The sequence below is a fragment of the Myotis daubentonii genome, chromosome X, assembly GCF_963259705.1.
Source record: "Myotis daubentonii chromosome X, mMyoDau2.1, whole genome shotgun sequence".
Classification (NCBI taxonomy): Eukaryota; Metazoa; Chordata; class Mammalia; order Chiroptera; family Vespertilionidae; genus Myotis; species Myotis daubentonii.
Window position 1 is genome coordinate 39,460,801 of NC_081861.1, and position 16,187 is coordinate 39,476,987.

A 16,187-nucleotide genomic window follows, 5' to 3' on the forward strand; every position below is an offset into this window, starting at 1 on the left:
GATAAAAGGTGATGGGAGAAATAAAAATCACTTTGGAGCAAAAAGGGTAGGTAATTATTATTTTTTGTAAATCATCAAAATCACACCTATTTTTTGTCAGATCGGCAAAAAATACATTTTTTGTTGTGTTGCAGATTTTTAGTAATTAGTTTATGTGTGCCATGAGATGAAAAAGGTTGAAAATCACTGCTTTATAGCTCTGGCTGTTGTGGCTCAGTTGGTTTAGTGCAGTCCCATGCACCAAAAGGTTGTGAGTTCCACCCCAGGTTGGGATGCGTGGGGGAAGCAACCTATCCATGTTTCTCTTTCCCTCTTCCTCTCCATTTCTCTCTCTCTCTCAAATCAATTAAAAAAAATTTTTTTAAAAATCACTTACATGACAGGATTTGAGACTGGGATGCTGCCTTTATTTTCTTCCTTAGCACTCCAAAGTTTCTGGTTAAGAATGAAAGCCAGCATTACAAGAAATGCTAAAGGGATTGTTGTAAGGGATTACTGAGAAGAAGAAACAGACAGAGAAACCTAGCCATAAAGAATTAAAATGGCTATGAATAAGTGCCTCAATAATAACCCTAAATGTAAATGGATTAAATGCTCCAATCAAAAGGTATAGGGTAGCTGAATGGATACAAAAACATGACCCAACTATATGCTGTCTACAAGAGACCACCTCAAAACAAAAGACACACATAGGATGAAAGTGAAGGGATGGGAAAAATTTTTCCATGTAAATGTAAAAGAAAAAAAAAAGCTGGAGCAGCAATACTCACATCCGACAAAATAGACTTTAAAAGCTTCATGGTACCCTGACCGGTTTGGCTCAGTGGATAGAGCGTAGGCCTGTGGACTCAAGGGTCCCAGGTTTGATTCCAGTCAAGGGCACATGCCTTGGTTGTGGGCACAAACTCAGTAGCTGATCAATGTTTCTCTCTCACGGATGTTTCTAACTATCTCTCTCCCTTCCTCTCTGTAAAAAATCAATAAAATATATTTTTTAAAAAATAAAATAAAAGCATCATGCTAAGCGAAATAACCCAGTCGGAGAAAGATAAATATCATATGATCGCACTCATTTGTGGAATATAATGAACAACATAAATTGATGAACAAAAATAGAGCCAAAGGGGAAAAGTATACTAGAATATAATAGAAGTAATCCTGTTACTTGCAGATTTTTAATATTTCCTACAACTTTTATATCATACTATGTTAGTACAGTTTTGATAATATTAATATACTTAAAAACCTTTTATTCTTGAAATATTAATATTTATCACATGTAATATTATATGTAAGATCATTTTTCTTTAATGTTTATTGCATGTAACATTATCATATTTAAAAGTTTTTCTTGAGATATTAATGTTTATTGCATGTAACATTATTATATTTTAAATCGTTTTTCTTGAAATAAAAAAAAAACTGGAAAAAAAGAAACTTAAAAAAAAAGAATGAAACTATTCCCTAAGAACTAGTCTCCTTGAAATTTCCTGAATATGCCTTATTCTCCCTCACCTTAAGGATTTAAGCATGCTCCCTGTTTTCCTTCTTTGTGCCCCCTGCTCCCTCCTACTCCCCTAGCCTGGCTAATTCCCACTCATCATCAGGGATTTAAATTGAACTACTCTTTCTGGAAACTCTTCTCCCAACTCCTACCCTTCCTCTACCCCACCCACCTTACCTCTGTGCAGGTATCTCTCTCTGGGTTCCTAGCAGCTTTTATCTCTCAGTCCTGTAACTGTCTTCCTCACCCACTAGGCCAATTGCGAACTGTTTGAGGTCAAGGGTTGTCTTTGTATGCTCAGTGACTGGATCATAATGGGTCCTCAGGCAGTGTTTATCCAGTGTTTGCCTGGATTTGGCCAGTAGAAGGAGCTGATTTCTACTCCCGGTGGAGATCAGCCAATGGCTGAGTGTCCAGCCAGAGAACCCACTAATTTCCTAGAGCCAAATTGCCACTGACTCCTTTTTTTGTTGTTAATACTCACCCAAGGATATTTTTTCCATTGATTTTTTTAGAGAGAGTGGATTTTTAGAGATAGTGGAAGGGAGGGAGGGAGGGAGAGAGAGAGAGAGAAGCATCAGTGTGAGAGACAGACATGGATTAGCTGCCTCCCACAGGAGCTCCGACTGGGCCAGGATTGAACTTGCAACCTAGGTATGTGCCCTTGACCAGGAATAGAACCCGAGACCCTAGGGTGAGGAGGGGATGATACTCTAACCACTGAGCAACCTGCCAGGGCACCACTGTCTCCTTGAATGTACACTTCTTGCTGTTGTGTCCTTCCAACTTAAGGATGGCCTGGAATGAATCCAAGCTTGGCCTCCTTTTGGACACTGTGATTTGGCTCATCTCAATAAAGGAGTTATTTTGTGATTCCTCATTTTTTCTCCTGGTGAGTGGGGCTCTGAACATCTTTTCCTAACTTGTCTATTATTTGAGACAATTTTTTGGCATGTCTGCTTACTAAATTGTAAAGTATGAGAAGTACTGTATTTGAAATTAGAAAAAAATAGGTTTGGTTTAAGTCTGTGGGCTTTGTGACTTTGACAAGTCGAGTCGTTTTAACTTCCTTCCCTGAGCCTATTTCTCATCTGTAAAATGGGGATGGCTTTGACCTATCTCACACTGTGCCTATGAGGACAATATAAGATTCTGTGTAAAAGTGTCTGGAAAACCTGTAAAATCAATTGCAAATGGAATTTTGTATTAGTTCTGTATTCCCTTATGACATCTAGCACCATGCTTTGCCTGGAGTAGTTAGTTGCTCAATACATTTTTGTGGAATGACCAAATGAGTTGGCAAGAGAAATAATGCTATTGGTGGGAATGAAGAACATTTAATAGAATCAGGAAAAAACAGATCACTTGGCAATAGAAACATCCATATGGTAAGTAATAGTTCAGAAGTTGGGCATTTATGGATAGTTTAAAACCTACATTCCTAATGTCTGCTCTTTGTTTTGCTTATTAAAAATATTTAAATTTTCTAAGATGGTTTGCTAGGTAAAATGAGCTGTCAAATTTGACTAAGTCTTAAATATTTAGTTCACAAAGTTGGGTTTGCCTCAGGCAATACTGTGAAGTTAGCAAAAATGTACTCTCTGAAATCTTTCCTCGCTTGACTGTAACTTTATACCCACCCCCACCCCCCACTGCAATGCCTACTCCTAGTTCTGTTTACCTCCAGATTCTCCCTGGCTAATTTGCACCTGAAAAAAATGATTCCTAGAGGGGGGTATTTTTTAATCAAATGGAATGAATAAGTAATTTAAATTTTAGGCATTAAAGGGAGTACAAAGGTTTATCAGCCCCATTCAAATCACAATGGTACTTCACCTTCAGTTGTGGTCTGTACTCTGGTTTATGTAGAAACACCCAGATAGCCTCTTTAAAATACTGAAAGTTGAGACCCTACTCACAGAGATTCTAATTTCCTTGGACTAGGTTCAGACCTGAACAAAGGTGTATTTTTAAAGCTCCCAGGCAATTCTGTTGTGCTGTCAGAGTTGGGAACCACTGATTTAAACCTAAATTGGCCCTGCTCTTGAGAAAAAGAAAAGCTGAATGCCATTTGAAGATCAAACCTTAAAGCAGGTGAGGGTGGAAGGACTGCGAGAATCATTGATAAAGTGAACAGAAAGTTAAAAATAGGCCCAGAAATCCCATAATAAGCAAGTGCTTGGCAGCACCAAAGGAAGAAGTTAACCTATGGCAAATTCAGTCTCTCATTCCCAAACCTCCAGGGCAAATGGCCTGGCCCTGTTGGTCCTTAAACCTGCTTTCCAGACAGCTCATGGGTATGACCTTAGATAAAATCTCTGAGCTAAGGAGCTAAGTCCTCAAATGGTTGTTGATGTACCTGAGTTAGTAGTTCTTCAGTAGATGAAACAATTTTACATAGAAGATAAATGATTTTTTTACAAATGAGATTTGTGTTGCTTATTTATATTTTACTGAGCACTAAGGGTTCAGCATTTTTTATTAATTTGTCTTTTATATAAAGCAATTCCAGGATGGATAAAGGGTCAGTTCACATTGTGTAACTGGATCATCTTTGCCTAAACTTTGGCCTCCCCAGTCATCTCATAGCAGCCCCTTGCTGTTGATAGCATAACAAAGCCCTTATTATGATACAATGTTTCTCATCTCATCACTGTTTTGTTGGCCTTTGCCATATTTCCCTGCTTCAAAAGTGGTCCTACATAAAAGTGAATAGAGAACATGGGCTACCTTTTACCCAGAAGTTTTGTTGTTGTTTTTCTGGACACAGTTTTAAACAAATGCGGCTGCAGAAACATCTTTGGTATTCTGAGCAAGCAGTATCTCTTATTTTTATCAAAAATCTCATGGAGAACAAAGCTCCCAGGAGTGTCTGTCCTTTGACAAGCCCCTGCTCTGAGATATCTGGATAAGAATCAAGCACCCAGGGGAATTTCCTTGATCAAAACAGGGAAACAAGTTACACTCTGCCTTTTTAGAGAGATGCCTACAGAAATATGGGAATGGAATTTAGAAAAACTAGCCCTCATTGTATTTCTTCCTTTATGCATGTATTTACCTTTATAAATACCTACACACTTATTTACTTGATTAAAACAAGGCCAATTATAACTATACCTTATTTGGCAGCATTGCAAAGTTTAATTACTGTTTCTAATTTATGCATTGAAATCTCACAAAATGAAAGATTCTAATATATGGAATATGTGGTTAGTGCCCAATTTGGTTTAGTCTGATAATGGCCATAATTGTATGGTGTCCTACACTGCATGTCTACATTATTGTGGTTTCAGTGATTTCAGCCTTGAAAAATGTATTTTTATGTTGAGGATGTGTTTAACATTGGGTGTATAGAATATACACTTATATTTTAGCTAGCCTCAGTTAGTTGATTCTTGAAGTAAATAATGTTTTACAAAGCAATGTGGGAGGTTTTTCTTCCTTTAGATTGGTTCAAGGGGCCAAGAAGATACAAAGTTCTGGTCCTCACACATCATATAATATCTAAGTTGGTTTGTGCCATAAAATGTAAATATCAAATTAAAAAATCACTATTAAAATAACACACATATTAAGGTGTGCTATTTATCGAGGACTAACCTGGCACAAAGTAAAATGAGGCTATAAAGTGTCAAAAGGAAGTTTATTATTAATTACTAAGAAAAAATATTTTTTCCACAAAACTCACTTGAGGCTATTTCACAGAAAACTTAAATAGTAGGTTGGACTATTGGACCATTGAAATTAGTGCTCAAGAGCCACGGATCTGTGCTTTCATAACTAACACACAACTCTAGAGAGTGAAGGATTTAGATAACCATGTCAGATTAGGAGCTATTATTACTAGAATGTAGTTGAATATTAACAGGCCTCAGCCTATCCTTTATGTTACTTATAAAAGTTTATCTTCGTGTGGCAAACCAGTTTTCTTTTATCTTTATGTCCATTGCCTTTCAGTTGCACTAATATTTGTCATTTTAAAAATAGCTAGCACTTCCATACATCATTCTAAGGAATATAATTCATGAATTAGACCAGGACCCACTTTTTTGTTTTGCAAAGTTCTTGGTTAAAATGCAAATCGTTCCAGTAGAGGTACTTTTAGGGCATTATCAGCTGATCCATCCATACACGCATTTTAGGAATATAACTGCATGAATTAGAACAACCTTGTTCATAATCCCGAAAATTAACCAGTTAGTCCTCCATGACATTATTTTATTCTCATTCAGTGAAATATTCCATTCAATAAGTATTTACTCTGCATATACACATGTTCAGCATCCTGTGAAATGTGAGACACAATAAGGAAGGATTTAATATTTTCGGATACCTTCCTTGGTCTTAAGAGTTTACAGTCACATATTAGGCACTACATTAAAAACAGACAGGAGTCTATCTTCCCTCTTTCAGGCCTCTATCTTCCTATTTTTGTGTGGCTCAGGAGCCTAAATTCCATAGAGCCTTGCTCTCAGCTGGCTCATCAAACAACACAAAGCTGATAATGGCCCATTATGGTACCTTTTCTAGTAGGATTTGCATTTTAACTAAGGAATTTTCAAGACAAAAGCAAAGTGAAAACAAAAACAATCAAAAAGAATAAAGTGAGCCTATGCAAACAAAGTTAGAAAATTTATTCTTAGGGTTCTGATAGGTCTATCACAAGTTATAGGATACAAACTGCTTTTTAAAAAAGAATTTTTTTTTTCGTTAATCCTCACCCAAGAACATTTCTTTTTCCATTGATTTTTAGAGACAATGGAAGGGAGGGAGCGAAGGAGAGAGAAACTCTATGTCAGACTTTTCAATTGGTTGCCTCCTGCACACACCAGACCAGGGATCTAACCTGCAACCCAGGTACATACCCTTGACCAGGAATCAAACCCAAGACTGAGGGCTGACTTTCTAACTACTGAACCACACTAGCCAGGGAACAAACTGCTTTTATTCCACCCACAATCCGTCACTTCCCTGCTTTTAAAAGCCCAGCTTGCTTGCTGGTTTTCATGCTGTCCATTCCAGCCTACAGGGTAGACTCCCAAATTTTTGACTTTTTGTGCCAGGCACTCCTGAGCCTCACCTTCCTTACTTCCAACCAGACACATCCTACTTTCCAGCCCCACTACACTTTCCATATTTCTATAAATAGGCAACACCTTCTCACAACTCCCTCCTTTGCCTGTTTTCCACCGCCTAAAATGCCTTTTACCTTCTTTCTCCTCTTATCTTTTTGGAAACTCCCACTTTGAGACCCAGCATGAATGTCAATTCTGTGAAACTCCATTACAAAATTCCCCCAAATTTCTTGTTTCACCTATTTCCACAGCACTTTGTACACCTGTTAGAGTTGTATATGGAAATTAGTTTTGAAATTCTCTTACTTCACTGGCAGGGCCTGACATAGCTTCTGGCATATAAAGTCTTTCAATACATGCTTGTTGAATGTTTCTCCAGTTAGAATAATCAACAGATTGGCAAATTTAGCTTTATTCGACATTGTGTTCTCTGTCCCCTAATGTTCTCAGGTTAAATAAAAACTCCCAGCAGGGAAATTTACAAGGTTTATAATTTAACAAAATTAAGAGGTTTGCATGACTGGGGATTGAACCAGCAACCTAGGTATGTGCCCTGACTGGGAATCGAACCTGAAACTTTTTGGTGTATTGGACGATGCTCCAATCAACTGAGCTACCCAGCCCTAGTGTTTCCTTATTTCTTAAAAAATGAAAATATAAAGAAAGAGGGCAAGATATGATCACTGTTTATTGTACACTGTTTATTCTACATCTATTAAATGTTTTCTGTACCATAAAAAAAATTAAAAAAAATTAAAAAAAATTAAAAAAAATTAAGAGGTTTGTTCTTATGAGTAATCAAAACTTTGGGTCATAGAATACAATGATAGAAAACATTGTTTTAATATTTTTTAACAAATATTCTCCTAAAATTTCTTCTTTTGGACAATGTATATGAGCTGAGATTTAGTAAAATTAAGTGACTTTGTTTACTCTTTAAACTCTCGGGTTAATGACTGATGGGGTCGAGTTGGTCCTGGGAATTGTGTGTATGTATGTGTGTGGGGGGGGGTGATGTTAGTTACCTTCCTGTTTTTCAGCTTTAGAATGCGCCTTTAACTTTGGCTTGCCATCTTATAAAATGTTCTTGGTAGGAAGGGAAAAAGGTTCGCAGCGACATATCTGAGAAAGATATAAAAACTCAGGCCCTATTCAGTATTGAGTCATTAGTGTCCTTGACATAAGCGAAACAATTCACAGCTCAACCAAATCAAAAACTCCTTTTCTTGCTATCTAAACTGTTTTCTCATTCCTGTGCTGACATTCCTCCCTAGCAGCAAACACAGTGACATGTTTTTATCCACTTAGGCTTACTCCTTCCCGTGCCTTGCAACTCCTCCTTATTCCTTTATCTCTTTCAAAGTTTCCATTCTCCCTTCCCTGACTCGTTACTTCCTCCCTTTCTCCATCCCTCTTTCCCTCCTCCCCTATTTTCCCATCCAGCTCACCCCGCCCCTCAGTCACCACCTTCCCTCCCTTTCGGGATCCATCCGGATCCCGTCTCCCACCACCTTACTCCCCCCCCCCCCCGCCCCGCGCTGGCCTTGCGCTCACAACGCTCCAATCAGTAGCTCCGAAGGTGTCCCAAGGCCCGCCCCCGCCGCCGGGTCCAAAGCTCTCACCCCTTTTCCCCTCCCCCACACCCCCCAAGTCCTGCGGACCTGGGGGCTTCAGAATCTGGAGCTATGAAAAGTATCTCTTCAGTCACTTCCGGTAAGAGCGCTGCGGCACGGAGCTTCCCGCGGGACCGTTAAGGAGCCGTTGGGAGTTGTCCGGGAGCAGGGTGAGGAGAGCGCTGCCTGGCTTGGGGTGAGAGGGAATAAGAGGGAGCAAGAGAGTGAGAGGGGGGCAGGAGAGTGAAAGGGGGCTCGGGAGAGTGAGAAGGGGGAGCGGGAGAGTGAAGCGGGGCGGGAGAGTGCGGCGGGGCGGGAGAGTGAGGGGAGCGAGCGAGGGGAGAGAGCGAGCGAGAGCCCTAGAGTCCCAGCCTCTAGAGCACCTCGGTCGCTGCTTTCCCGCCGCCTGCCAGCTCCTCCGCCCCCCTGGAGACCGCAGTGCTTCTCTCCACCCCGCTCCGACTCTCCGGTTCTGACACCGCCCCGCTCTCTGTGCCGCGTGACCGGAAGTAGCGCCATCTTTAGCCTCTCGTGCTCTCGACAATAACAAGCCCCGGCTCGCTCCCCCTCCCCCCAACCAGGGCAGCTCCCCTCCCTCCTAGAGGGAGAGAAGGGGGGAGGAGCTGCCGCCTCACAGACTCACTGAGTCGCTCCTGCAGCAAGGGGGGGAAGAGAGAGACCGAAAAGCAGGAAAGGCGGACGGTTTGGCCGTTTACCTGTCTGCCTTCTCATTCGCTCTCCCCCCCTTGTTCTGTTCGCTCCTGGTGTCAGCCTATCCGCCTTCCCAAACCCTCCCATCCCCCCGGTGTAACCCCCCCTTCACTTTCCTTCTTGTCCTCTGTGTTTCTCCTCTCTTCTTTCTTCCCTTCCCCCTCTAGCATTGCCACCTTCTCTCCGACACGCACGCACGCACATAAACGTAGGTTTTTGATGCTCCTCTGCCTGTTGACCGCGCTATTTTCATGTTTCCAACAGGTTTTTCTTCCCCCAATACCTCAGCTGCTGCTGCTGCTGCTCAGGAGGTCAGATCTGCCACTGATGGTAATACCAGCACCACTCCGCCCACCTCTGCCAAGAAGAGAAAGTTAAATAGCAGCAGCAGCAGCGGCAGTAACAGTAGTAACGAGAGAGACGACTTTGATTCCACCTCTCCCTCCTCCTCTACTCCTCCTTTACCACCTAGGGATTCGGCATCCCCTTCAACCTCGTCTTTCTGCGTGGGGGTTTCCTTAGCTGCTTCCAGCCACGTACCGATACAGAAGAAGCTGCGGTTTGAAGACACCCTGGAGTTTGTAGGATTTGATGCGAAGATGGCTGAGGAATCTTCCTCCTCCTCCTCCTCATCTTCACCAACTGCTGCAACATCTCAGCAGCAGCAAGTTAAAAATAAGAGTATATTAATCTCTTCTGTGGCTTCAGGGCATCACGCTAACGGCCTGGCTAAATCTTCTACCACCGTCTCTAGCTTTGCTAACAGCAAGCCTGGCTCTGCCAAGAAGTTAGTGATCAAGAACTTTAAAGGTAACCAAGGCTAAAATCCATAATCACCTAAGAATTTGACACTTGAGCGGTCACGTGCCTATTTATGTTAATATATTAAACTGAATAGAGGTGGCCTAATGTTTTATGCATAATCAATGAGGTGGAGGGAGGTCCTTTTTTGGGTGGGGGGTGGTTGGTATCCTGGTGCTGAAGCATACACTGGGTGTTTCTGTGCAGGATTTTGAGATCTATCTCAGCTTATTGTAGCTAATCTGTTATTCCTTATAATATTGACATTCGGTATGAGTGATCCGGATTTTACAGGTGAGAGATTTATATTCTAAAGAGCTTTCTTTATTTCAGGTACATAGTCTTGGCACTGCTAGGATTTTTAATTTTTGTGCTCCAGTAGGCCACATTCTCCAGTTTCTAGAAATGCAGGTAGCAATGATGATCATTTCATGCTTGAAGATTTATAGTTAGATTCATAATGTTGAATACTGTATTCTTGAAACTCACTGTGGAAGCAATATTTGCAGAAAAATATTTATGATCTCTGCATTTCTTTCCAAAGGTAGGGTTTGGAAGTGAAAAATGCTGTATATACACAGAAGTAGTAACTCTCTTTACCACTAGTCTAAAGATAGGAAAAATTACTATACCTATATTTTATCATTAAAATGGGTTTTAAAGTACTGACCTGCAGCTTTTCAGAACATGTGTTCATTTTTCTGTTTGATATATGTGATTGAGAGTATTAGGAATACATTGATACAAGTATAAAATTAGCGATTTAAAAAATGTCAATTGAGCTGAATTAGTTTGCATCTGTTGGCTGTGTTTCTATTTTTCTGACTTTTTCAACACTCTTAACTGGCAAGTAATAGATGCTAAACTGTTAAATGGAGAAGTAAATGAATGAACTAAAGTAATTACCAGATTAGTGCCTTGTGACTAAATATCAATATTGGGAAAATAGATTTCCCATGCTTACGTTTTCAACATTAATTTAGAAATCAGGAATATGCTCTATTTTGTCTCAAGTAGGGGGTTATAGTGCTTATTTTTAACCTTTTCTTTTCTGTCACTCCTCTTCCATTTCCAGGCTCTCAAGAGTGTTGTAATCTTCTTAATTTAATAGTAGACTTTTCTGAAGTAGATATAAATTACAATTGACTAATGTGTTCACTGTTTCACTTAAAATACATCGATTTAATAGCCAAGGGTTTTTTAAGGGATGAGCTATGATCCTAATGCATTTGTATACTGGTTTCAGAGATTTTGTTTGGATTTTTTTCTCTCCCTCTTAAATAGAAAACACATTATTAAGGCATTTAGATGTTTTAATTAAAAAAAATACTCGTTGCTAATAAAGGAAATTTAAAGCCTGGATTAATATGTTCCTTTCCTTTCTGAAAATACTACATAGGTTCTGAAGTCATTGGGGTGTTTTGATTTTTTAAAAATCTCACTGTGCTTATAAATGTAGTTTAAATTCAAACCTGAATTAAAAATGGTTGTCTCCATTTATGTAGACCCTGCATAAATGTGGGGGCCAAACAGACTTGGATTAGAATCCCAATTTTGCCACTGACTGACTATAGTGACCTTGGGCAAACCTTACTAAATAAATCTTCCAGCCTCAGTTTTCTCAGTTGCAAAATAGGGAAAAAGATACCTTGCTCAAGGCATTATTAGAAAAATTAAGATGTTTATAAAGTACCTTGGGTTCTCAGTATTTTAAAACTCAGGTATAAAATTCATGTTGACTGACTGAGGTTTTACACATGATGGAATAAGATTAGGATTGCTTTTTTTATTTGTCATTCTTGAATTTTTATTTTTTGAAACAATACAGTCAATAGTAGAAAGAAACCTCACTTTCAGTTTTAAAAGGTGACTCAAAATGACTTAAGTAGTATTCTCCTATTTCAAACTTTATTCTTTATACTAAGCCTAAATACAGCAGTTACTTTAATATTCAGGTGTAATAATTATAAAGATCACAATTTACCCTTAAAAAGTAGTAATATTATTGTATTTTATGGATCCTTCTGTTGCTCTGATAAGTTGTGTTACTCTATCCTACATATTATTCTGATACCAACTTTTTATATATTATCTAGATAAGCCTAAATTACCAGAAAACTACACAGATGAAACATGGCAGAAACTGAAAGAAGCAGTAGAAGCTATCCAGAATAGTACTTCGATTAAGTACAATTTAGAAGAACTCTATCAGGTATGTATTAATGTGGATAACCAGCTTTGGTCAGTGTAAACTGAGGTGGATGTATATGACTTTTACTTTATGGTTTTACATTTAGAAATTTTTTCAATTTTAGTTCACATTTAATATTATTCTGTATTAGTTTCATGTGTATAGCATAGTGGTTAGACAATCATATACTTTACGAAGTGTTCTCCCTAATATGGGTCCTTATGTAGCCTTTTGGCTCCCCTCAAATTACAGTTTCTTATTTTATGCACACTTTAATAAGCTATGGGTACAGTCATATTGGTATAAATTGGGCTTATCTCCTTCTGATTAGGATTTACAATTAGGAGTACTTTCATATAATAGAGTTTTACCTGTACCTGAATCCCAAAGATGATTTCTGGTGACATGTCCTTCTGTTGTATTTGCTAAGTTGTGTTACTCACCTATGGGAAAGGCCTCAAAAAAATGCAGATATTCTCCATATACTTTTGTCTACCTCCTTCCTGTTAGCCTTTTGACATTTCTTTTTTTTTTATGTTCTTCTTACCTTCTGGGACACACCTTACCCAAAAAAATGAGCTGCAGGTTGTAGCCTAGCAACTTGGCGTGAAGTCCAGGTTTGTTTTTCATGCTTAGCAATGGGTCTGTACTTGAAGTGTTTAATTTAAATATACTCTTAAGAACAATTAATAATTTAGACATCTTGCTACCAACTTATTTTGCCCTACTGAATTTTTAAAATTGATCTTATGGAAAGGAAGCGAGAGAGAAACATAGATCAGTTGCCTCTCGAATGCGCCCCGACCAGGGATAGAACGTGCAACCTGGGTATGTGCCCTGATCAGGAATCAAACCTGCCACCTTTTTGGTGTACCGGATGATGTTCCAACCAATTGAGCCACATTGGCCAGGGATGCCTTACTGTATTTTTTTAAAATTTTTATTGATTTCAGAGAGGAAGGGAGAGAGAAACATCAATGATGAGAATCATTGATCAGCTGCCTCCTGCACACCCCACACTGGGGATTGAGGTTGCAACCCGGGCTACTGCCCTGACTGGGAATCAAACCATGACCTCCTGCTTCAACCACTCTCAACCACTGAGCTATGCCAGCTGGGCTGCCATACTATATTTTTGACACAACCAATTCAAGAAGTTATTTCGCATTATAGCAACAGTTTTGTATTCAAATATTTCAGAGTCCAGTAGTTAGAGTTTTTACATTAATAAGTAGCTTGTAAGAAATTATGTTGGGTTGATCATAATTCATAGTTTCATATATGTTCATTTTATCTATTTATTTAAATATGTTTTTACTGATTTTAGAGAGAGAGGGAGGGAGAGAGAAAAACATGGATTGGCTGCCTCCTGCATGCCCCTGCTGGGATTCAAGTCTGCAACCTGGGCATGTGCCCTGAGAGGATATCAAACCTGTTACTTCTTGGTACATGAGAAGACACTCAACCAATTGAGCCACACCAGCCAGGGCTCATCTGTACATTTTAGTTGCAGAGGTAGTATGGTGATTGAAAAATCCTAGATTAGGATCTACTTTTGATGCAATTACCCTTTTGATCTTGGGCAAGAACCCGGCTTTGGTTTCCTCCTCTGGAACATAGGGGGGAAAATACCTGTCCTATTTACCTCATGGGTTGCTTATAAGAATCAAATAAAATGTGAAAAATACCTTGAAGCACTATGATATATAGAAATATAAGTCAAACTTATTTCATAAGCCAGTGTGGCCTTTTCACTTGTGATTTGTCAGTGGTGAGATCACCATTTTCTGTTGCTGTGAAAATTAAATGAGTCAATGCATGCAAAACAATAAGAACAATGCCCAACACATGGTAATAATGCTGTGTAATACCATAAGCATTACAGTGTTGATACCTTAAGTATTATAATGCTATGTGTCAGGTAGTAGTAGTAGTATCTCAGCTATTGCTTCAGGATAAACCCACCTCATTTGGCTAGGTTGGTAGATTCCTTACATGGCTCCTCATTTGTACAACAATAAAAGTAAAATTACAGAATTAAGAGTTAGGCCTTAAGAGATCATGTGGTCTAATATCTTCGTAGAGTGCACATGGCAGCCTATAAAGGTTCGTCTCTTATCTCATTTAAGCATTATAGAAACCCTTTGTGAAGTAGATAGGGTAGTAATTATTATCCTTATTCTACTAATGAGGAAACTGAGTCTCAGGGAAGTTAAATAATGTGCCCAGAGTCATATATTGATACAGCAGGGGACTCAAACGAAGATGCCCATGTTTCTATTTCTACTTTAGTGCACTTTCCCTTCCATGCTGCCTCACTAATACACCATAGCCCTTTAAATAGTGCAGTGTTTAAAGCAAATATTTTTACTTTAGGAGAAAAGACTGTTATCAAAGGTGATTTTTTTTTCATTTGTGCATATATAGGGTGTTTATTTGGATACACTGTGTACAGCATCTTTAATTTCTATGATGTACTTTTTTTATCTTTAATTTCTTTATTGGTTAAGGTATTTCAAATGTGTTCTCATCCCCCCATTAACCCCCAACCTCCCTTACCTCCACTCATGCTCTCATCCCCGTTGTCCGTGTCCATTGGTTTGGCTTATATGCATGCATATACGTCCTTTAGTTGATCTCTTCCCCTTACCTCCACCCTCCCCTACTTTCCCTCTGGGAATTGATAGTCTGATCACTGTTTCTCTGTCTTTGGCTCTGTCCCTGCTCATCAGTCTATGTTGTTCTCTATATTCCACAAATGAGTGAGATCATGTGGTATTTATCTTTCTCTGACTGGCTTATTTCACTGCTTTCTGTTGCAAATGGCAAGAATTCCTTCTTTTTTTTTACCACAGCGAAGTATTCCATTGTGTAGATGTACCACAGTTTTTTAATCCACTCATCTGCTGATGGGCACTTACGATGTACTTTCTTTAGTTCATATTTATGACATTGATTTTGGTTGTTAATTTACCTTGTTACTTTACCTTGAATATTTTTCTAGAGCTTTTGGGTTCAAAAATATTTTTTCTGATACATTGATTCTGTTAAATCCATTTGTGTTTTAAGAGCACATAACTTACATTTTTATGTTTTTTGTTTCTTGTACTTCAGAAATATTACCTGCTATTGTTCAATTGCATTTTTATACCTAAAATCAGTGTTATAGTTTTTAATTAAATATATTTTTATTGATTTCAGAGAGGAAGGGAGAAGGGGAGAGAGAGAGAGAAACATCAGTGAGGGGAGAGAATCATTGATCAGCTGCTTCCTGCATGCCCCCGACTGGGTATCACACCCTGGGACCCTTCAGTCTGCAGGCCAAAGCTCTTAACTACTGAGCCAAACTGGCTAGGGCAGTATTATAACTTTTCACTATTTGCTTTTTTCATAGTAATTTACTATAGCTGCTATACTAAATTCAAAAGCAGTTGTGTCTAGCTCTTTCTAAAAAAAAATTTTTTTTAATTGATTTCAGAGAGGAAGAGAGAGAGAAACATCAATGATGAGAGAAAATCATTGATCAGCTGCCTCCCATACGCCCCCTACTGGGGATCAAGCCTACAACCCAGGCATGTACCCTTGACTGGTATCGAACCCAGGGCTCTTTAGTCTGCAAGCCGACACTCTATCCACTGAGCCAAACCTGCTAGGGCTCTTTTGTTGTTGTTTTGAACATATCGATTTTATTGTCATATAATAAAACAAAATATGAAGCTTAGAACTGGATCACTTGACCCTTTCTCTTATCTCCTCCCAGTTCAAAATGCTTGCATCTCTTTTGTTTTGTTTTTTTTTTTTTTAAATATATTTTATTGATTTTTTACAGAGAGGAAGGGAGAGAGATAGAGAGTTAGAAACATCGATCAGCCGCCTCCTGCACATCTCCTACTGGGGATGTGCCCGCAACCCAGGTACATGCCCTTGACCGGAATCGAACCTGGGACCCTTCAGTCCGCAGGCCGACGCTCTATCCACTGAGCCAAACCGGTTTTGGCAGCTTGCATCTCTTAATAGCTAACATTCTCTTAGATCTGCAGTTAGGTTCAACGAATTCAAGCCTCAGCACAATCTTCTTTATAGTTTTAGTCTTTTTTCGGAAAATCGGCTTAGTTTGCCCACCATAGCCACTCTGCTCCCTGTCATAACGCCGCTTTCCCCTGCGCATACAGAGAATCCTTGCCCTTATCGTACTGTGTTACTTGGTGGGGTTGATGCTTGCCACACTTCTTACAGAAAGTTCGGCGGGTTTTAGGAACGTTCACCATGTTTGCAAGAGCTCTATTGGCAGG

General features: G+C 39.2%; 1 protein-coding gene across 1 annotated transcript in view; it reads left to right on the forward strand.

Moving 5' to 3' along the window:
• The first annotated feature begins 8,138 nt into the window (after positions 1 to 8,138).
• Positions 8,139 to 16,187, forward strand: part of CUL4B (cullin 4B) — a 58,082-nt gene continuing 50,033 nt past the window's right edge. The window contains exons 1-3 of the mRNA XM_059679717.1: positions 8,139 to 8,292; positions 9,168 to 9,713; positions 11,801 to 11,916. Coding sequence (XP_059535700.1) covers positions 8,265 to 8,292; positions 9,168 to 9,713; positions 11,801 to 11,916 — 690 coding nt within the window. The 5' untranslated portion in view covers positions 8,139 to 8,264. The remainder of the gene's footprint in view (positions 8,293 to 9,167; positions 9,714 to 11,800; positions 11,917 to 16,187) is intronic.